Here is a 23,509-nt window from a genome sequence, read left to right on the forward strand (position 1 = left end):
GGTTTGTTGTTCAGTGAAAAGAGTACAGAACATTTCCACGGGTTCAGTTGAATACGCCTGAAAACGCTCGATCAACGTTCGATCATTCGAAGAAACGTGAACTATAATTGAACGAATCGAAGAAGTGAAAATATGATCCAAACGAAATTGCAACCGAAAGGTAATATTAAGGCACTAAGTAATAACTGAAAGAATGGAAATAAAAATAATACGTATGAAATAAAACGTAACATATATAAGTACAACTTAAAAATATTGAACGATCGAATTTGAAACATTTAAGGATCATCGTTGAAGCAGCACGAGAGATTTCAGGGCAGTATCCTACTTGTTACGGGGGGATCTTTGTACTAAAGTTCTTTTTCTGCACAAGACGATAATATTCTACGATGGACACGAAGAAAGGCATAAAATCCAAGAAAAAGTTCTTTCGGGGGTGTGCAACTAGCCTTAGTGTGACCAATCCTGTAGCTGTCTGGATCAAGGCCGATTTCTTCGAAACACCTTTGAGCGGACTTCTTTGGGTCCGACTCAGCGGCCATCGCGGCCGGCGCTAAGATCATGTAACTGTATGATCACAATATAAAAGAATCATTTTATAATGAAATCATTTGTATTCGAACGTCTCTAATTCTCCATCTACTCTCGTTTTCACGGTTAACCATGTTTGTCTGTGTTTCTTTTCTGTACTTTTCACAAGCTTGTTTCGACAAATTATTCAACAGTCTGTCGGAGCGTCAATCGATTATAACACTAATACCTAACGTAGAACGTTGCAACTAAGTAAAATGTAAGGGGAATCGTAAGGACTATTGCAAATCTGTAAAACTAACAATAAGTTCGAAGAGTGCTAAATAATAAAATTAAACGTTTCGGAATTATCGAAGAATCTAATACGTCTACTTGAAGAGGCAACAAAATGTTTAATTGTAATTTTTCACTTTGCAATTATCAACATTTGGAATAAACGAATTGCACATTGCTGTTTATTATTACTATTCTGTAATGTTTAGAACGTTTGAAACGATCAAGGTAAGACAATTCGAAGGAATTGAAGTTTTCAAATAATTCCGAATCTCGTGAAATAATTTTGGAATGTATGTGCAAAAAGGAATGCAAATTCTTACCGTAGTTTGAAGTCAGGATACACCATTCTGTTGGGGAATCCTTTACGACAGATACGGATGCCTTCAAGCACACCGTTACAAGTCAGCTGATGCATGACAAGATGAGAATCTATGACACCCGGTTGCTTCATCTCGTTGGGGATAATGCAACGGACGAAGTGGGGTTGGGTGGCTCTCAAAGTTGTCATTAAGTTGTTCAACTGTTCCCTGTAGGAGGACGATACCGTTGAGAAACCGCCACCCTTCTTACCACGTCCACCTTTGCCGCCACCGCCACCACCGGCATCACCAGACTGTCCAGGATGGTCAGCGAAGATCTCGATTAACAGTTTGTTGGCGGATTTCTTGAATTGATCGACTACGGTGTCGTTCAACGGGTCCTTGTTCTTTTCCAGCCAACCCGTGATGTTGTATGGTACCTGTTGTTCAACCACTTCTTTAGCATTGCATTCAAACGAATAATATAGCTTTTGAAACTATTGAATTTAACGAAAGATAGAGAGAGAGAGAGAGAGAGTCCGGAAAGTTCGTGTCAATTTTCGATACGTTAGTTGTTTGAATACGTCAGAACGTAAAACTCGATGAAAACATGAGGTTAATATATGTATATTCTGGAAGATTATTTTTTCACGTGTCCTTTGAAAGTCTATTCGTTACAATTGTTAGTTTCTTATCAGAGTTATACTGTTTTGAAGATGGAAGAAAATAGAGTAGGTACATTTCTGACACTTAATGGTTTTCTTTTATCAAAAAGGGAAATGTACTACTGAAACATCAAACGAGGTATGTAATATTTACGGAGAAAATAGTCTATCAGAAAAATTGTTCGCAGATGGCTTGCTTTAGAGAGAGAAATTTCGATCTTGAAGAATATTAAAAAAAAAAAACAAAGTTTTCGGCACAATGGAATTTTGAAGTGACCGGAAATACAGCGAAAAGATGCAGAACAAAACTGTACATATCTTACAGAACAAAGAAATTGTTGCTGTAAAATATGGAATTTACTCGTTTACTCGAAAATTGACACGGGTTTTCCTGACAATCCAATAAATGGTTACACAAAGAAACTTGTCATCGATGTGTAATTCCTTTTATCTACAACACTGATAAAATGAAACAGATATCGTTGTAATTAAGTAAGAGTAAGAATGAAAAGTAACGTACGTTTCCGGCATAATGGCCGATAGCGAAGTGAGCTGCTTGCTGGCCTGGTTTCGGTGGTTTGGGTTTCAAGTAGTTAGGGCTTTTACCAAGGTGATTATTGTTCAATTTCTCCTCGAATGTCTTGTCGGTGGCTTTCGGGAACATAGACTCTTCTTCAAGAATGGACAGAATACCCATAGGCTGTGTTCAAACGCAATAATACAAGTGTTAGCCTTTGTACATGTTATCCTAACAGAATTTTCGAGAGTGACGGTGTCTTTGGAAACGTAACTTATTGATGATCGAACGATAGGAAAATAGTCATTTCGAAAATAAATTACACGTAATACGGAATTTCTTTGTGGACAACTTTTAAACAGGCATTACGTCGAAGTGATTCTTGTCAAAATTTTCATTTTCAGTGCACATCAATCGAAATACTGTCTCTACAATTGTCATCACGTTACGTTTTCACGAAAGTTAATCGATTAGTTAGATCAGTCTACGTTTAAAACAGCGGTACTCTCGATTATTATCGTAACGTGTAGTAAAGTCGCACTCTCTGATAGTGAATGACAAATAATACATCGTTCTGAAAATATTTATCGTAAAATAATACAATGGAAATTGATCGATAGATCTTCGCAAATTTGCACTTCGCTGTATGTTATCGAGAGTTTCGTCGAGTCGGTGATATTACAATTGAATTATATCTGCTACATTTTGAAGATCGATCAAAAATTTCACATGGTTAATGTAATATTGTTTACTTACCGATAAAATCACACAATTATGAACACACATACATGCTGGCGTAACACGAAAAACAAGGAAAGCTTGCAAGCATCAATTGTCCGGTTATAGTTTTGGTGTTCGTCGTTGTCCTTGATCAATAACACGATCACGTATCCATGTTTTTACCTTTATATCCAGTTGGTCGTTTTCTACAAGTCTAAAGTCAAATTCGATAGTACCTTTTACGTCGCAATTTTCTTGTTGGAAAAGCAACGTGTGACAATGAAATTGTTACGCTGCGGTTATTCGTTCACGAAATGAACGTTCGAATGATCTTCATAATAAGCATGCAAAGAAACAAGGTGACTCGTCTAGTTTCTGTTGTTCGTGTGTTTAATGGATCTCCTTGGAACTTGACGAGACACCTAGATACCAATAAGTAGTGAACGAACAAGCGTATGAAAGAGTAATGTTGCAGTATGAGACGAATGAACCTGTGAGAAGGGTTAGTTTGAACGGAGCAATAAACGAGAGCAGCTGATCATATTTGCATGCTGATAAGATCTTTGTTCAATTGCGAAATGTTGTTCCCTCCGCGACTATAGTTTCATTTGCAGGGATCGAGCGTTCGAATCTGTCGACCTTTCGTTCCTGGTCTTTCATATGACGACGTAACAATACCTTCTCAAGCAGATCAATCGTTTGTTGAAGATCCATGCCAAAGTCAATGAAAGTCCACTCGATTCCTTCACGTTTGTATTCTTCTTGTTCGAGAATGAACATGTGGTGATTGAAGAATTGTTGAAGTTTTTCGTTGGTGAAGTTGATGCAAAGTTGCTCAAAGCTGTTGAACTGCTCGAGGCCAAGGAAGGGAAAAGCAACGGAACAGAAAACAGAGGTATAAGACAGCTGTCATTAATGCTGCTTATACTATAAATTGTCAACGGGGGTTCCTTATTGACCGTTTCTTTGTCTTTTCATAGGAACGGAATACAGACACATAAGGGGGGTTGTATAAGCACAACATAAGTTATACATTATGTTTTGTAACTTATTTGACTCATTTCGAAACTGAATATTTTCTATAATTGGTAGTTCCATTATTATTCCTTCATCAATTCCTCAATGCAGGAAACCAACAAGTATGCTGCTTTCTTTTTGCAACTCAGATTCGAAGTGAGCCTATGAAGGATCATGTAAGATGGTATAAGTTTATAAATGTGAATTGATTAATCGATAGTAATTATAAAAGAACGCAAAGTTCATCGATTACGCATCGATCAACTTTGGCTTCGTAATAAATTTTAAGGACTAGCACTGATTTCAAGTAATAACGATATTCGATACTATCGTAGTATCCTGTTCGAGCTCGGTTCGTTAACAAATGTTACAAAACTTTTTCGTTTATTCATCCGTCCGCTTAATTAAACAATTTTATCTACAGAAGTTCCGTACTATGATATACGAATAACAATCACGAACCGTGTCCTAGAAATCTTGTCCTTCACAGTCGACGATCTTTGTCGATACGAAAGGTAGGGGTCGACAAGCGGCACGACATCGGTGCCGTTACATGGGTGAATAGAGAGAAACAAATGAGACAAGGTAAAGCAAGGTGAAGTGAAACGAAGAGCAAGAAGGTAGACGTATCGAGTACCTTTGTTCCCAGTGGTTGTAGCAAGAACACGAATAAAAATAAAGAAATGTCCAGAAGTACAATACAAAAATGAAACAAGCGTCCAACTGTTTATAAGCGTGAATCAAATGTGGACCAATCTACTACTATAACACTGACGACCAATCAAAGGGTTCTGATTCCTTTTTCAATCAAAAGCTCTCGGCAAACACCGATAGTTGTCTCCATCAGTCAGGACTCGTTGGTTTCTTCTCCAATTTTTTTTTCATTTCCATTCTTAGGTTTCTTTGTTTCCTTTCTCTGAGAAAATTATGAGAATACCTTCTCGATCAGTTCGATACAAGCAGCCAAGTCCATGCCGAAATCGATGAACTCCCAGTCGATGCCTTCTTTCTTGTACTCCTCTTGTTCGAGTACGAACATATGGTGATTGAAGAATTGTTGCAGTTTCTCGTTGGTGAAGTTGATGCAGAGCTGCTCAAAGCCGTTGTACTGTTGCATTTACAGCACAACGCGCGCAGAGAGTAGCGTGTGACACAGCGTGACGAATGAAATAGGACCAAGAGTGACAAAAGGGAGTAGGAGATACGGAGCGAGAGAGCGAGAGAGCGAGAAGGGGGGCAGAAAAAACAAAGGGAGAAAAAAGAACAATCAGTAGAGTAAGACCAATTGTTTACAATGAAATTTCCTGACCTAATTCTTGTTTTCCGCCTTTGTAGCTTTCATTGACCTATTTACGAAGAGAAACTGTCCTACGTTACGCTAGAGTTCCATTAGGATACAGAAAAGAAGTAATTCCCTTATCTTTGCATATCTTATTGCTTACATTGTTAAAAAATTATAGTGTATTATACAGTATGGATTATTTATTATAAAATACTAATGTAACTGTTGATATTCTCTGCAAAGGAATTCATTGCAAATAACGATCATTTCTAACTAATTCTCTACTAATATTCGTAAAAGTTTCCGTATATCCTATTAATCTATGAATTGAAATTGGACTAAATAAATCTATTAATTGTACGATAAATTTCCTTTCGTTCATTTTCTTGCAACATACTGAATTTAAATATCAACGTATACGACCAACGTTGTTCCACATGTTGGATTTAGTTAGAATTTTATCTCTGAAAGCTTCAAAGGCGTTTTATTTCATGCAGGAGGTACTAAAATCGAACTTCATTTCATTTGATACTTTCTGTCCATAAATGTAAATATATTGAACTCCGTGCATGAAAGGAGTGTTCTTATTCGTGAGGATACAAGTGTGCTTAATTATACGATTGTTTCGTTGTTTCTGTGTCAAAGTGCAAAATAATCAAGAAGTTTAAAGGTAATGAAGTGAATTCATCATTTTCTAGAAATGATTTAAAATTGTATCAAGGTTTTTGATAGCGACTGTAAAACACAAAATCCCGTGTCAATTTCAGAATTAACATCGTCTTGTGGTTCAACGGATTATGAAAACAATATAAATAAGACAAAATAAGAAAAAATAGTCTTTCAAAAATAAACAACGAATTTCGCGAAATCAAGTGTATCCTCTTATATAAAATATTGATCTGCAATATTTTTCTCAAGTCAGAAGTTTTCTATCAGTAATTATCTTCCTCGAAAGAAAAAATATAAATTCTTTTCTTTTCTGCTGGAAAAAACAGCGCACCGCACGTATAAAAGGGAATGTCTAATGGACACAGTTTGCAGTTCCAATAAAAACAAAAAAAAAAAAATATACACGTGATTAACGATTTAAAATATTACGGGATTTAAGGTGGAATAAAATGAGAAGTGACGTAAAATGCCTAAGCGAGAAGAAAGATTACTTGCTTTTCACTGAAACGAGAAATCACACGACTGAACAAAGAACAATACAAAAGGGGGAAAAGATCACGAATAGTGTTTACGACCAATTCAAGAAAACAGTGGACGATCACTATTGCAATTGTTGTAAGAAGCGTTAAGTTTTGCGTTATACTAAGGATCCAACTGGTCTTTTCATGAACCCTTATGTTGCATTCTCATGTTCTGTTCATTTGTTTTTATGGCTGGATCCGTCACTTGTCCGTTGCCATTCGATCGATTCAATCGACTTTTTGTACCTTCTCGATCAGTTCAATACATGCGAGGAGGTCCATGCCAAAGTCTATGAACTCCCACTGAATGCCCTCCTTCGTATATTCTTCTTGTTCAAGGACGAACATGTGATGATTGAAGAACTGTTGGAGCTTCTCATTGGTGAAGTTGATGCAGAGCTGCTCGAAGCTGTTGAACTGTTCGAGCAACAATCAGGCATGCTTTTTCGTCTGTGTATACAACTGTATCATGTTTCTCTGTCTCTGTATTTTTGGACGTTACTTAATGCATTACTACCATAAGCTTTACCCTCGTTTCTAAACAGTCTTGATTGCGACGGTGATCAATTGGGTAGGTCAATCAATCAGATGTCAATAGTTTGACAGGTCAACCGATCAATTATTCAAACTGACAACTCGATACACGTGAAAATTACGTCGCCGTGTAATCAAAAATTATTTCATCAAGTTTATCGATCGAATAATTGAAATTTCATTGTCCCGATCTATACGCATATTAATTTCTCAATTGACCTGCTTGACATATAAGTAGGTTTGTCGCAAACACTTTGTCTCAAAAGTGACTCCTTGAATTCATAAGAAATAATTTACAAATTCTATTTGGTGGTGTTATTTACGGAAGAAGTACTGAGTTGGGCAATACATTCAAATATTTGCACTCGTGATTAAACAAATGAATTTGTTTGTACGATTTGTAATTTCAATGCTCAAAAAGAGAAACTTTCATTCGATACTTTACTACGAGATTTAACTTTCCCGACAGTATTTCACGTAGGTATAATAACATTTTGGAAAATTCGTATTTCCCGAATATTACGTTCTAAATTATTGTTCGATTGCTGTTGCAGATATTTGAATCTAAATACAAAGGAATTTCAAAACACTACTGTTTGTTAGAGAAAAGCGTAATACGACCTTTTCATTGTTTCGTACGTATGTGTTTTCATACACTTTTCCTTCGTAATCGCTTTCGTCTAACATTTTTCACGACTAAACTTTCAATATATGTATTAGTCTACTTTCAAATACTACTGGCAACAAACTACCTTCAGACGATTTTTCAGACGAATACACCGTCCTGTTCCTCGATGGACAGTTAAATATCTACCATACATACTTTCAAAATGTTAATCAATTACCATTAATCAAGAATTACAATCTACTTAGCGTGAAGTCCACTGTTTTTACTGCTTACGACGAAAGTATGATGACGACGCTGAGAAAAACGATCAGACAAGGATAAAATAACGAGGACAACAATGACGACATCCGTCGAAAGTTCAATTGTTGCTTACCAGTGTCTTTTACATAAAAATACCAGTATCTCTGTGACCTATGTGTATATTACAATCATGCTATCACGAAGTGCTCGGTATTATGAGTAGACCAAAGGGGCGATCATGCTTTACGTGTAAACATTTCTTCTATCGAAAAATTCCAAAATTTTGTACCTATGTACATACATGCATTTTTTCAATAATACACGGAGATGCTGATTACACGATAAACGTGCCAGAAGAAACTTCAAGGAAACAGTTCGAGGGGAAACTAATAACACCAAGAGACGATTCATTTGAGGATGTTAGCTGTCGTAGAAGAATAAGGGTATACATCCACGTGAATTAATAATATTAGGAACTAGTACACAATTGAAGGGAACATTATAAAACGTGAGTACTATTCTCTGTGCATGACGAATTCCAAGTTGAAAATCGCCAAAAAACGAGCTCGAAGTAACTATTAAAAAACGATCACAAACAAAATGTATTTACAAATATTAAAGATTTCATCTAGAGAAAAATATGCACACAACGTTTAAACAATTTTGAACGGGGATGTTCGGAAACAACACATTTCTAAATGGGATGACACCAAGTTGAAATCTCCTAATGAGATCAGGGGAGAATATTCTGAACGAATTTCTTACATAAAATCAAGTCCATTGCAAAAAGAGAACACAACACGGGGGATAATCTATAGCAAAGACATAATCAGAGAAACCAAAATTTCTAAGACTTTTACACGGGGCTACCTTCTCGATTAGTTCGATACAGGCAGCCAAGTCCATTCCGAAGTCAATAAATTGCCAGACGATACCCTCTTTCTTATATTCCTCTTGCTCAAGTACAAACATGTGATGGTTGAAAAACTGTTGTAGTTTCTCATTGGTAAAGTTGATACACAGTTGCTCGAAACCGTTATACTGAAGAACGAAATGAAATGTAGGATATTTCAGAAGTGACCGGAGATTTTGCAAATCAAAGGCAGAAACTAATTTTCAAGCGATTCGGCAAACGCATTGCGGGATGAAATTTCTGAACACGCGACACGTAGTCTTTTTTCCCTTTAGAATTGAAGAAATACTTTGCGTTTGTTAAGTGTAGAGATAAGAATTTATGTATTCTATAGTTGATTGTCAACTCTGCTTTTGGAAATAATTGTCTTTTTATCACATTGCACAGCAGATGATTCGATTGACTGTGTGACGGTTTATCGTAATTACTATGTCACTGAAAACACTGGTAAAGTTTCACAATCAATGAAACATTTGCTGTTAATGTGACAGTATAGTGCTGAAAGTATGTCGAAATAAACAGTCTGTTACTTTCAGAGCTAGTAACAAATTATGTTGACGATTATTCGTGTGCATATATCTATATGGTAAGTGTTCAATAAATGGAATGTCTCTTCATACATATGTACTCGTGTATAGGTGTATTTGTGTAAGAAAAATTTCAAGTAGACTTTAGGAAATCGTCAACGAGAATATTTGTACTAGATAGAGTGTATATCATGTGTATGTTATGCACTGAAAGAAACTTACGTCGAAGATCTCAAAACCAGCAATATCCAGTACACCAATGAAATGTTGCCTCTTTTGTTGCGTGTCCAATGTTTCGTTACATTTCTTCACCAGCCACTTGAACAGCCTGTCGAACATGGCTTTCGACATAGCACCCACGGAGTACGCTACTTGATCCTTGTTACGACCTTGCGTTACGAACTCGTTACCGACCTTAATTCTTGGTTTCAACAAGTTCTTGTAAAGGTCGGCACAGTCGGTACCAAGCAGTTTAGCGACACGTTCACCATCCTACGAGATAAAAGATTTCCTCGTGATTAATTCTGAATGAACGGCAAAAGAGGGAACAAAGTTACTCTATCATTTTGCACGAAATTTTGTGTGCTTAGTAATGAATTGGGAAAGTGAAAATCATGAAAAATTACGTATTATATTGGGTGTACAAATCAATTCGTGGCCCTTGCGATTAATCAGCTGTAACAATTCCCTTTAGTTAGAGTTCTGAAGTTGCTTCTATTAGCAAAACAAAACACTATCGGACTCGATGTGACTAATGACATAAACAGCATATTAGACACTGCATCCTTTTTGCATTTCAACTTAAAAAAATGTGCTCTTGAAGCGAAAGGTCTTTGGGATGGGAAATTCTGCCTCCTGCGGCTTATTCCTCAGACTGTTATCCCTTTCTTTCGCTTCAGCACCATCTAACCGATTCAAAATTCCAAACATACGAAGATGTCAATAATAGAATTGCTGATATTATACGTTCGAAACCGCCATCATTTTTTCGAAAGGGAATTCGCCAACTGCCTGAGAAATGGAATAAATGTATAGAAAGTGATGAAGATTATTTCCAAGACTGAACTGTACTTTGCTTTTAAATAAATAACAAATCCACGAAACAAACGCCATAATTGGGCTAAATTTAATAGGCTAAAATGAGGATAATAGGATAATGTTCATTATCTTTGACAGTTGACTAGGTAGTAGTAAATAATGAACAGGATAAGTACCTCTGTGCCATCGGCTTCAGCCTGTTCTTCACGACCCCTTTGCTTGAATTTCATGCCACCCATGTGCATGACAGCTGCGGTGATCTTGTAGATGTCGTTCTTCTCCTCTTGGGTAAAGCCCAGTACGTCAAAGGCTTGCTGTCGTTAAAAAGGAATAATTAAAAATTGTTACGTATAATGTCGTATCAGAAGTCGACAAAACACGATGAACTTGTGCATTTGACGTTAACGCGGTGCATCGGTTTCGTATGAAAATTCTAATACGATACTTCTGATACGGTAATACAGCTTTTGTTGGTAGAAAAATAATGAATTATTGTTAGTGAAAACACACAAGGACGGTAGAAATAACGACAGAAATAAAGCGTGAAGGTGGAGGTTTTACTGGACGGCTTCTCTAGAGATATTACTAATCTGAGAGAATGGCAGGGAACATTTCTGCGAAAGTATGATTACCATCGATAGCAAATGTATATGATGTTCTTTATGCTGTAAGCAATATTGTTGTTTTATGCAAAGCCGATGAAAATTGATCAAAGAAGCTTGGATTTAAACCAAAAAAGGAAATGAAAAAGCAGAAGCAGAGCTTGTATTATGTAGTCACTTCTACCTAAGCTTACTGTTTCGTACCGGACAAAAAATCAGAAACTCCGTGAAACTGAGGTGAAAAGAGAAAAAATAGATAAAAGAGAGAAAAAGTTGAAGAAGATCACGAAGGAGGATCAATGTCTCTTTCGGTTTCGATCGCTCGGTTTGCACACTTGCGAATTGCCTCCTTCGTAGCACGAAAAACAAGGATTCACGTTCGATTTTATGACACATCCTTTTGGGAGAAGGTTCCTGAAGAGATTCAATTTGTTCAGGTCCGGAGTTATTACCCACTTCGATTTCGGCTTTGCTTCGAGGCTGAAGTCGGAAACGAACCGCTACACTGAGGTCCGTCACCGACGTCTTCTCCAACCGTCGAGAATTTCCATCTCGAGGCAGCGTCTCTTTTTCAACAAGTTATCAACAGGATTGGAACTGCTACGTCTATCAGGATTACAGGTGAACAAACTACTATGGGAATTTTCATTTGTCATCGTCACAATATTTAGAAGGGCACTGTACAAAGAAACAATACGATGTTTGGGTATCATTTCTAACGGGTTCATACAAGTGTATCAATGAAACAATCGTCTTTGAAGCAACTTCATTGCTGCTGAAGTAATAAGGAACAAACGATTGTCCACGTTTCATACATACGGCCGGGTTAAAAACTGGATTCGCGTAAACAATTGTAGAAAAGACGTAAAGGGGGGGATCAACGTTTATGTACATGGAGTCCCAATGGTGAATAGTAACGAAAGATTTCGAAATTTCGATATTTAAGCAAAAGCCCTTTTGATGTATTCTAACAATAATCTGAATACGAAATCTTACGAAGTTTCAATCGGCAAAACAATGTTTAGAGAAATTAGAAAAATTTCATGAAACTATATATAAACAGTTTAATTAAACTGTTGCAATATAGATCGAATTGAATTCGTTACTATTTGTCGTCTTTATCCACATGAAAAAGAGGAAAATTCTATAGAAATTCAAGTACGTATAGTTATTCACTGTAATATTTACAGAGAAAGGGACAAAGTTCATGACAAAGAATATATGGAACAATGGAAGTTCGTACGGAAGTACGTAGAAAACATAATGGGTTCGCGAATCCATTTTCAAGGGACTTACGTCCGTCAGCAGACATTCCTCGCCGTCGTCGACGTTCGGGATCGTGATTTTTCCTTGAGACACGTTGGTATAGTCGTATATGTTGTTGGACAAGAAACACATGTCTGTGAAGCATTTCGAAGAAAACAAATTATAGTTTAAGCTAGTCTGAATCTGAAAATTACTCGGTAGTCGCAGGTCCTAAACAAATATTTCCTTTATATCATGTATTGCTTTACTCGATGATGATTTCTCTTAAAAAGAAAGTCTTTCGGTGAGCCGATTGCCGAATCTAGAACGCTGGATTTCGTACACTGTTATTTGTCTTCGTAATCGGTATTACTAAAACTGAAACGTCGAAGATCGACCTTTTTCTGTTTCTTTTAATAGTTAGGAAAACGAAGAGCATTCGTTGATCTTCGAACTGATTCTATCTCCTATGAGAAACACACTGCAGACGAATGAATTCCTTATCGATCAGAAGCAATTACTATTTCCGGTTGTTGTTGTTGCTGTCCGGATGCTGCAGTAGAGCGATATTGGCGCAATAGGAGAGAAAAGTGAGTCGGAGCTGATCGGGGAGCGGGTACCCTGGGGGTTCGATTTTCTCTAGTTCGAGTGAAAATATTTCGAATGAAAGAATTTCTTTCCTCCCCCAATCTCCCCGCGCCCCGATTGCGGCAAAAAAAGGGTGACGAAAACCTCGGCCCAACTTTACTACCACCTTGAACTCTATCCATTTTACTAAAAAGAAACAAACAACGATCTGACTCGAGGAATACGAAATTCAATTATTCCTGTTAAATCTTGGCAAGGTGATGGAAAGTTTACCGAAATTTTTCCTGCACCCTGGGGTTGGACTTACGTCCGTTTCTTCCATGTCCGCGGCGTCGTTGACTCCCGGAATTCTGGTCTTACCCTGGCTAATGTACCAATAGTCCCCGATCCGGTTGCTCAGCAGGGTTAATTCTGCATTATTTTGTTCAATTTTCAAGCTGTCTGCTTTACGAGCGTTGTATCATTGCGACGCTACTACTTGCAATCGCCCTCGATCACACCTTGCACTTTTATAATTCCACTTCATCATCAGGACTAATCTCTAACGTTGTTACTTCTATTCAAACATTATCTATCCTTCGTTTTAATTATACCGAACGGCAATCGTAATGTTGAACATTATTGCAAGGTATTCGCGAGCGATTGCAAGATGCGCGCGAAAGAGGAAAAAATGGACGCGTGCCAAATGATTTGCGACAGGCTGAAAGAAGAAGAGGCTGAAAGAAGAAGAGCAATAGAGAGGAAAGAGAAAAGAAAGATAAGACAGTGTGAAAGAGAGAGAGAGAGAGAGAGAGAGAGATGGAAAGGAGTAAGAACAATGAGAAAGAGAAATAAAGAAGAGAATACAGATTAAAGAATTAGAAGCGAAAACGATAAGTCTTCTGTTGTGGCCGTTCTTGCTGCTAACATTATTGTATATGCTGTTAAAAAGAATATGAATTTGTTACACTTTTAATAAAAAATGATGCGCATCGATGAGCTGAAATAAATAGATGAAGAGAAAGAGAGAAAGAGTGAAAGAGAGAGAGAGAGAGAGAGAGAGAATATACGGCAAACAGTGATAAATCTCAGCACAAGTATCACTAAAGTATTACTAAAACCAAAAACAATAACAATAAGAAGCTTGAAGAGTGCCTCATTTCGCTAGAAAGAACAGATAGGCAGTAAGGTACATAAAGTGACATAAAGAGGAAATCGTTAGGAATTTTCAAGATGGAATCACTTATATTCAAGATGCGAAATATAAGAAATTGAACTTCTCCCATTTTCACTGTAACGATATTTGCACGAATGATTCAATCTCGAATATTCCAGAGAAGAGTGCTTGACCGGTCGAAAGGAAGCACACTTACATCGGTAATTAAAAGTTCCTCGCCGTCATCGAGGCCAGGGATAGTCGTCTTGCCTTGCGATACAAAGTAGTAGTCATGGACGTTGTTGCTCAGCAGCAACATTTCTACAGTGGACCAAGAAGAAAACAAAAAAAACATGCAGGTATTAACCACAAATGAGGGTGCCATGTTTCCTGGTGGCTTTCCTTCGGAATGTATCTACAAGGACTCGTTCGTATGTCAACTCCCCTTGGAAGAGGACGATTTTGTAGAAAAAATCGCCTAGTAAATCATTGGAAGGTTAAAGTTGAGCAACTTGTACTACAAAAGTTGTCTCGGAAAACACACTTCCTGAAATGTCTCGTACATAAAAAGAAATAATAAAAGTGTTCAGTTACACGTACAACAAATTTTGATTATTCTCTTGAATAGAAATGGTTTGACAATTCAGGAATATGGTTTTATCTAATGAGGATTTCCATTAATCACAGTATTAGGGATAAGGTGCGGTATAGTTGTCTGAAATACCGTTTCTTCGTTTAGCACCTCTTTCTTTTTTTTTTAATCTCTCCTGTAGGATATTTAACTACAGATTTAGAGAAGTGTTGTAGTTAAAGAGGTCCTTATTAAAAGTAACACAGGTTCTACTATTCGAGAAAAGTACAAAGGTCGCTGTTAACAATTTCATTTGGGAAATAAATTTTCAAAATCTAGAGGTGAATTAAACGAAACGCAACCTTGGTATTTCTCTTTCCCCCGGGAAACATTTCAACTAAACACTGTCCATCCTACTTCTACAAACGGCGAACAGTCAAAGAAACTCAAGAGGAAGGAATGTAGAAAATCGAACAAGTCATAACAACAAAAGAAGCTATAAAAAAGTATTGGCGGCGGGTATAGCAAGGGGTAGGAAGAAAGAGGAGACAGGTAACAGATGCGTAGCCCTGGCATGATCGTCAGGTTCTTACGTCGGTCAAAGTACACTCCTCGCCGTCGTCAACATTCGGAATCGTGGTCTTGCCCTGAGAGACGAAGTAGTAATCGGTGACGTTGTCCGAGAGGCAGCACATTTCTATATAGAACGAGGATCAAACAAGTATGAAATTTGACAACATGGACAAGGTGGCTCCACAACAGTTGATATGCGGTGTCGTGCGTCAACAGATTAAACTGCTCAGAAGTCATTTCTGCTGCAATCTGACATGTTTCCTGCTTCCTAGTGTTAAGTCTTCTTATTTGTAAATGTGAAAATGGTAGGAAGGGACAGGAAGAGTTCGAGGTTCTTTTGAAAATGTTCTTACCTATCAACGATATCGAAAACGTAATACTAATTTAGGCGCGTTTGATAAATCGGTGCTTCTTTAGCTTCTGGAAAATAAACTGAAAATTCAATTTCTCGCTTTTCGTAATGTTCTAAGCTTCCTAATCGGATTGTTCTACTAAAATATGCCGGAAACAAAAAGGAAAATACTGAGAATCGAAATCGACGATGACTGTTTCTTTGGTCTCGAAGATAACCTTCGACTCACAGGATAAATCACTGTTTAAAAATGTATCATCGTGTGCTACTATATTGTGCGCAATTTGTTTCTTCTGTTATCGAGTAATTTCTAAGTTACGAACTGAATGGTCTTACCCTTCAAACCCTTAACCGAACCCGACATCATTTGGTAGAAAATGTGGTAGGAACGCTCCAAAGCCTGTTGAGAAATGACACGAGCCTTCTCCAGCAGATCTACGTACAAGAGAATAAATCTATTTTAGAAAAAATACAAGTGCGACAAATCATGCGAAACTTCCGTTATTTCAACATCACACACGAATAGCAATCAATGCTCTGATGCAATTGTTGCTTAATTAAACTTGGTATCTATGACGCAAAAGGATGTGAAATAAAATCAAACGTACGTCTAACGAACGTGTTATAAAAAGGAGCAACGACGGATTCAAGTCAGCTATGTGTTTTTCTAAATTGATCTGTTTATATGTGTACAGTGAAAGAATATATATCGAAGTCTATAGTTTGAATCGTGAGAATCTGCAGAAAATATTTAGTAGAATTGTTAAATACAAACTTACAGGTCTCGATATCGGCACCAGCCAGTTTTCCAGAGGGACCAAAGTGAATACGGATGAATTTACCCTATTCAATAAACAACAAGGGATAAATTCGTTTGTGCTTAGTTTTCAATTAGAACGTATTCGACAAATAGCGAACGATAAGTACAATTCTAGAAACAGTTAGATGCATTAGAATCTAGTTTTAACTCTTCGACTGCTATCAACGCCTAAAGGTATCTGACGAGAATGTGCACTGTTATTTTTATGCGTTACTTATTTTACGAATATCAAATGTAAAATAATAATGGAAGAGTTGACACGAAAAGTTCATTCATTCTATAAGAAAATCATTGAAAATTTGTAGTAATACTAGAATACGGTTATAGTACATGTGTAAGTGGAATGAAGTAAATCCGACTGGAAGAAGAAAGAAGAACTTACGAAACGGGAGGAGTTGTCGTTACGGACGGTCTTGGCATTACCGAACGCCTCCAGTACCGGATTGGTTTGTACGACTTGATCTTCTAGAGAACCTTTCTTTTGGGTCGCATCGTCAGCTTTCTTGGTCGAGGCACCGACAGTAGCGAAGTACGCAATTACTTTCTTCGTGTTCTCAGTCTTTCCGGCACCAGATTCACCGGTGATCAACATGGATTGATTTTCACTGTCTGTTAAGAAATAAATACACACGCAAAGCGTTATTACCTGCGGGATACTCTATTCCAGAAAAATAGAACGGAAATTGACAACAATTTATCTCTTGCACATTCTGAATTTTATTCTTCTAATCCAGGTATGGGCAATAGTATGGGGAAGAGTAGTATTCTTTCGAATGTATTCCCTTTTCTGATTGTTATAAATTTTAATGCATTTAGTTAGCGTTAATATTTTTTACTATACATTTAAGTTTTTATAATTAGAAATTTTGATGTAGTATTGCTGTCTGTTATATATCGATTCATCTATTAAAATTATAAAAGTTTCTTAATTTTTTGAAGAAACACTAACTTTTTGGTTTTTACTGTAAGGGATTTCTGAAATATCGCCAAACTTTTTGAGGCATAAGAACAGCCTATTCACCCATGCCTATTCAAGTGATTATTTGAAAATAGGAAAATTTCTTCTCGAATAGCAATATATTCTTTTTTCTATGGCACGCAGTACCAGTGTCATTATTATTGTAGCGATAATGTACTTACTGGTTAACATATTGACGTATGCTCCATCAGAAATGGCGAAAATGTGTGGTGGCACTTCATTACGCCTCTTGCCTCGATAAAGTTTCGCGCACCTTTGGGTGTATACGGGGAATCTTTTGTAGGGATTAATAGCTACGCAGAAAAGGCCAGAGTAGGTCTGAAATCAACAATCGAACATGCTATAAGAAAGTTTCGGACTAACGAGATTCATTGAAACACGAAAACACAAATTTCAAAAAAAGAAAAGAAGAGATTTGTATGTGATCACTTAATGATATTGTACAATGCAGTAATGTGGTCATGAATATATGTATAATACACGATGAAAAGGAACATTCACCGATGATTTCTACTCGTCGGTATTTCTTTCACAATCTCGAAGTTAACTGATATAGTAAAGTTACAAGCGACAATACAGACGTAAGACGAGCAGAAACCGTACTTTACATAAACCGAAAATCAGTGATATCTAACAAATTATAGGCTTCTTTTGTAATTTAACGCAATCAGACGTTGCGTTACATTCGTTACAAAGTTAATGCATATTTTAAACCTAATAACTGTACGTAAAACAATTTGGCAGGTTTAAAGAAATTGGGCAACACTGGTTTTCAATTGAAAACTTACATATGTACATACGAATGTACGTACATATTAGTGCAAAATCAGTACTACAAATGCAAACATAAACAATGCATTCTTCACGAGAAAGAATCTCGTGTCTTGAGACGAGAACTTGGTCGCGTATACAGGTTTGTTTTATCTTTTTGTACAGCGAAAACGACGTCGAAGAAGTGACAACGAAGATTCAATTTTTTTTCGTAACTTTCTTGGAAAAAACACAGGAAAAGCGATTCAGACAAAAGAATGATACGTCGGTGCACGTACAAGTGTTTTCTGAGCCGACGTTTTTGAATCATCAAGGTGTTCATGCATCTGAGAGTGAAAAATTCCTCAGGACTCAAAGGTCCATGATTGTCCATAACGCCATGGATAATGGAGACATTGCGGTTCGTCAAAATACCTTTGATTGATGTCTCGAGTTTGCACAAAACATGCAATTTCATTCGAATCATAGTTTATGGTGTGTGACAATTCTGAGATGAAGAAAAGTTCGAGAAAAACGTGGTGGCACGTTCCAGTGCTTTATCCAACGTTTCCCATGCCAATGGCCAACAAACGTTCCCGTTTTGCGGAGGGTGGAGGTAGAAAGAAAACAATTAGAAACGTGGAAACGATGCCGAGGGAATCACCAAGGAGGACAACCCTCCTAGGATGAAATAGTCTTACGTAGATAAGTTTGGCGTAGTAACGTTGTTTCAAATTGTGGAGAACCGAAGCATCGTTGAGGTAGGTTAAATTTGACATATCCTCGCATTTCTCATATTTCGGTGGGTTTACTTGTTGAAGCTGATCCTTTTTGAAGTCCTTCGTCTATTTCGGTGGAAAAAAGAAATTCGTATTAATGATAGTGAAAAAAAATGGAACTTACGTAAATCAAGTTGCTGTAGTAACGCTGTTTCAAGTTGTGCAACACAGACGCTTCGTTCAGGAATGTTAAATCAGCCATATCCTCGGTTTTCTCATATTTCGGAGGATTCACTTGGGACAGCTGGTCCTTGCGGAATTGTTTTGTCTGCGCGAGTATTCTTTTTTACATATTTCATTCTACACTGTCTTATCGTGTAACGCGATATTTATCAAACAAGACGTTTATATCTTCAAATTTTTGCTCCTTGTTAAAAATTTTCTACGATGTGACATTCTTCTCCTTAAGATCAGTCGCAGCAATAATCAAGTATTTTTGTTACAGTTGAAACTCAACGTGAAACTCGCGTAACTTCAATAAAAGGATTCAGTAATTTACGTATGAAGTTGCAATTTCGTAATTAATGAAATATTCGATTAAGTAGTTTAACATTAAGCTTCAATTTCTTCAAACCTAATAGAAAATCGTGAATAACGTGCTGAAATATTACAAACGCCTTCGATAATTAATTTGCCTAATGGTAATGGCGAAATATTTCTAGCGTCGGTACACAGTGTACGTTTCTCTGAGTAAACCTCCAATGCTTTTGTAAAAAGGTGTATGAATTTGAAGATATAAAAACGTATCCGTAAATATTACTTTTCCTTGACTATATCGATAATCCTGGTACACGTTTCTATCTTCCGATACTGTTTCATATATATGTACATATGTATATTCATACGCGTACGTTTCTCTCCGTTTCCCTTTCGGTGTTCTAAAAATATTTCGACCCGCGTTTCGTGAAGTGACGTTTCAATTTATTATTACCAATGGTAGCGATGGTGCTAACAATAGCATTTCAGCATCGGTTGACGAAGAGAAGGCAGGGTTTGCTGAACCATTATGTAATCCAGCATGTAGAACCGTGGCATTTCGTATACCGCTATGTCCCGCACCGAGTAAAAATAACCGCTGCCATCGAAATCGCGAAAAATACAGAGAAAAAGCAGCACAGGGAGAGAAAGAGAAAGAAAGAGAGACGTATGTGCGCGATGCGTCTCTTTCTATTTATATTTTGCCCGGAAACTTCAGATAATGTGTGAAAATTCCATTGAAATCGACGAAAAATTGTTAATTTAGCAAACTTTATGCATCACGCTTAACATTTCCGGAAAAGTAAGCGCGACAGTTTAGATGGTTCGAATTTCATTTACTTCGCGATTGTAGATTATATTTATCCATATTAAGAGGACATGCTAAAAATATAAAGTCATATTCAATTTTCGCAATCTTGAACGCTTCTAAGTAGCTCCATTTCGAAGTATACCTCAGTCTTTAGTAAATATCCTTCAATTTTAAAAACGTTCGAAGTATTTGTAAGTGAGATACAACGCGCGCTGCTCTTGTTATTTAGTTTTATGTCGTTCGATAAGAGGAACAAGTAAATTCGATAATGGAATGTTAGATGATAGCAAGCACTAAGAGCTACAGAACAGTTTTTGCCTCCTCCAAAAATAGAGTTTGAACAGTCTGATACGACGAAGCTCTGGTATTTTGCTTTCTTTTTATACAGTGGGATGCTACTGTTAGACTCCACTGTAGCGTACTTACAACTCTATCCATTTATAGTCAGGGAATAAAAGATACGACAAAGACGAAAACACTATTCAATTCCTTTTTCGATGATTCGCGAATTACCTATGATCCATTCATAATTTCATTGAAGTATAAAGTTCGATTCGGTCGAAATTTGAAACGGAAAAGAAAGAAGTTAGAAGCTAGCTATTCGTTAATAACAATGATAATATTAATTATCAGTTGTCGTTCAAGAATGTTATTTTCAATCTTTTCATAACTTTCGTGGAGGCAAGTGAATTCTCTTCTGCTTAACCCCGTGAAGTTGGCAATTTGAGGTGTTCTTATTATTTCGAGAAGAGAAGAATAAATGAGAAGAAAGAGTTGAACAGTGTTTGATTGAAAGACGAGAAGGTAGGAAAGGAGGATCGGAGGATAGGTAAATTACCTCGCCACCAGGTAATCCAACGGTAACGACATCACCCTTGGTTGCCTTGATTTCACCAAGAAGATAGCCTTCTTTCTCATCGGGTACCCAGCACGCCTTTTTCGCATCATATGGTTTCGTCTGATCGATTCTCTTCTGCTCGAGGGAGACGAAGAGGTAGGGGGTTGGATCGGGATCATCTCCTTCCTGTGCCTTCGGCTTCGGCATCTTCGGTTATTTCTTGCTCACTTAAACGCTTTGAATCTCTACCGTGTTCTCCTCTCGCTCCCAGGAAGGTCTACGTGCCTTCTACGTCGTCGTTTTCCCACGTATCACACGGTGGGAAGAAACTTCCTAGTTACTTCGTTTCTTCGCTCTTATTCTCGTTCTTCGGAGAATTCGGCGGCGGACGGACTACTTCTGGCGGCACGATCTGGGCGGCCCTGTTTTACAAACAATCCATTGTTATTAGTTTTACGCAGATCGTTTCGCTGTTGCACCCCCTTTCATCTCTATTATACTACTATTATTAGTCTACTACTGCGTCATCAAGAACCTATTCTCTTAACTAGACTTTTCGCGAGGAATGAATCCAGATGAGGGTGTTTAGGACCTTAGAAATTGCGAAAAGGGATTTCTTATTTTCTGCTTTATTTATTCGGAAGAAATTCCAAGAATGATCGTTATAAATTCTCAAACAGAGTGCAAAAGTGACAAAAAATTCACCAACAAGAAGATTCTTTATTTCTGAAACGCGTTCCTCGGTATTTGGAACAGCGTGACTGTACTCAAAGAAGCTGTGTCGTTGGCGAAGAATTGTCGCACCAAACATATTGAAGTGCAAACTTTACAAAGTGAACAAAATGTGAGAAGAGATATATTATAAAATTAATATGTATAATGTTACTTTGAATTATTTTTCCTCAAATTTCCTCAAATATTTACCAGTCTACACTATTGTAGTAAAACATCTAAGAAATTTTTCGTTAGACCGTACAAATTAATTTGGGTAAAATTTAAATTAAGGATTAGCGGAAATTTGTACGGTTTTCAAAAGAAAGATTACAATGCCAGTATAAAATACCGCATTCGTCAACTGATAGTAAATAAAATAATTTGTTTTCAATGCTTGTATTTTATTGTGTAATATGCAAATTTTGTTAACAGTTTCAGTTTCGATTTTTGTTACATTGAAGAATTAGAAGTAACTCTGATGCCAATTTCTAGTTATACACGTAGGGATCACTTAATGCATTAATTATCGAAAGTCTTCTCGTTTAAAATGCAGTAAACTGGAATTATGTGTTTCTCAAGTAGATTTATTTTCATTGATTTTCCCAACTACATACATGTACCCCTATCAAAGTGCTCATATACAATTGAAAAATTTTGAAAACTACGAGACACTGGAATATCAATCGGTGAATTCCGTTTCGTATGCAAGACTAAATAAGTTTATGTAGAAGGGAAAAGTTTAGAAAATTGCAATTTTATGTATATTGCGTAACAACGGTATTTTTCGATAACCAGTAGGAAGTGATGCGATGATATAACCGAATGTTGTGTAACGGGAAGAAAGAAAAAGGGAGACTGCGATACAACTTCTAGCTCTTTAATTTTTGTAATTCATTGGTAATATTCAGTGTTTACTCTTCACTTTTCCACAACCATTTCATCGAGTTATTTTTATTTAAGAAGTAAACAAAGTAAACTAACGAATAAAAATAAAGATCGTTAAATATTCGAAACTCCAACATTAAGTCCAATCGTATGAAGTAAGAATTTGAAAAATAAGAACGAGACTGAGGAAAGAGTAGTGGCAGAATGGAATGCGTCAGATATTGAACATAATTTGACTAAAACGTGAAACCTAGAAACGAGAACGATCAGAGAAACGATAGTTATCAATTTTCAGGGAAAAAAAAGTACAGATACGTTCATCCTTTTGCGAAGAAACAGTCGAGAGAGAATATACAGGAACTATTGAAATAGAAACGTAGTAGTTTAAAAATATCGATTAAAAATAGAAAATCAATCTAGTCGTTGAAACGAGACACCGTATTTCCAACCTCTCCAAAAAAAGCAACATGCTTCTGGAACTGCACAACGGGAACAAGATGGCGCGCACTACACCTTAACGTTCTCCAGGGTTCTTTTACGAATCACGTGTTCAAAAGTTCGCGCACTTTCGACAGCTGGCTACGTTCCTCTGTAAATCGGCGAGAAAAGATCAACGAAGGGTATTTTATGCAAAGAACAGTTTTCTCGAAAGAAGAATTCTTGACCTCGGAACAGGAGTTAAAATGTCGCGAGCAAATTAAAAATGGTGTATCTTTTAAATGCAGAAGAGAAATAAGAGCGAAGTGCTGCGATGCAAACTTATTCCTTGGAACTTGAAACTTCTACACGTCACACTATTCAACGTTTAAACGGTGGCAGGCTTGTCGACCATGGAAAATCAAAGTGTGCCTGGAGTCGCACGATATGTACGATAAGAAGACTGTTTCCTTTCAGGATCTGCTGTAATTCGAAAGCACCGTAATGTCGCACTAGTTTCCGGGTATTCATCACCAATGACGTCACCGGTCGTTGAAACTCGCGAAATCCGAAAGGTTCCACTATGTTTTTTTCAG

General features: G+C 37.1%; 1 protein-coding gene across 13 annotated transcripts in view; it reads right to left on the minus strand.

Annotated features, from left to right (window-relative positions):
* LOC108573119 (myosin heavy chain, muscle) overlaps positions 1 to 23,509 on the minus strand; it is a 43,358-nt gene that overhangs the window by 19,498 nt on the left and 351 nt on the right. For 2 of the 13 annotated variants that reach the window (XM_017935498.1, XM_017935497.1), the window contains exons 2-14: positions 20,898 to 21,319; positions 18,694 to 18,837; positions 17,404 to 17,560; positions 16,646 to 16,872; positions 16,223 to 16,286; positions 15,780 to 15,878; positions 12,276 to 12,379; positions 10,554 to 10,691; positions 9,562 to 9,831; positions 4,963 to 5,133; positions 2,292 to 2,471; positions 1,128 to 1,546; positions 450 to 567 (exon numbers count right to left, since the gene is read on the minus strand). In XM_017935498.1, the coding sequence (XP_017790987.1) occupies positions 450 to 567; positions 1,128 to 1,546; positions 2,292 to 2,471; positions 4,963 to 5,133; positions 9,562 to 9,831; positions 10,554 to 10,691; positions 12,276 to 12,379; positions 15,780 to 15,878; positions 16,223 to 16,286; positions 16,646 to 16,872; positions 17,404 to 17,560; positions 18,694 to 18,837; positions 20,898 to 21,104 (2,298 nt within the window). In that variant the 5' untranslated portion in view covers positions 21,105 to 21,319. Of the gene's footprint in view, positions 1 to 449; positions 568 to 1,127; positions 1,547 to 2,291; positions 2,472 to 3,686; positions 3,858 to 4,962; positions 5,134 to 6,743; positions 6,915 to 8,769; positions 8,941 to 9,561; positions 9,832 to 10,553; positions 10,692 to 12,275; positions 12,380 to 14,164; positions 14,269 to 15,111; positions 15,216 to 15,779; positions 15,879 to 16,222; positions 16,287 to 16,645; positions 16,873 to 17,403; positions 17,561 to 18,693; positions 18,838 to 20,897; positions 21,320 to 23,509 lie in introns of all 13 variants that reach the window. The other 11 variants (XM_017935495.1, XM_017935487.1, XM_017935494.1 and 8 more) reach the window with 9 other exon arrangements.

The sequence above is a fragment of the Habropoda laboriosa genome, unplaced genomic scaffold (assembly GCF_001263275.1).
Source record: "Habropoda laboriosa isolate 0110345459 unplaced genomic scaffold, ASM126327v1 scaffold89, whole genome shotgun sequence".
Classification (NCBI taxonomy): Eukaryota; Metazoa; Arthropoda; class Insecta; order Hymenoptera; family Apidae; genus Habropoda; species Habropoda laboriosa.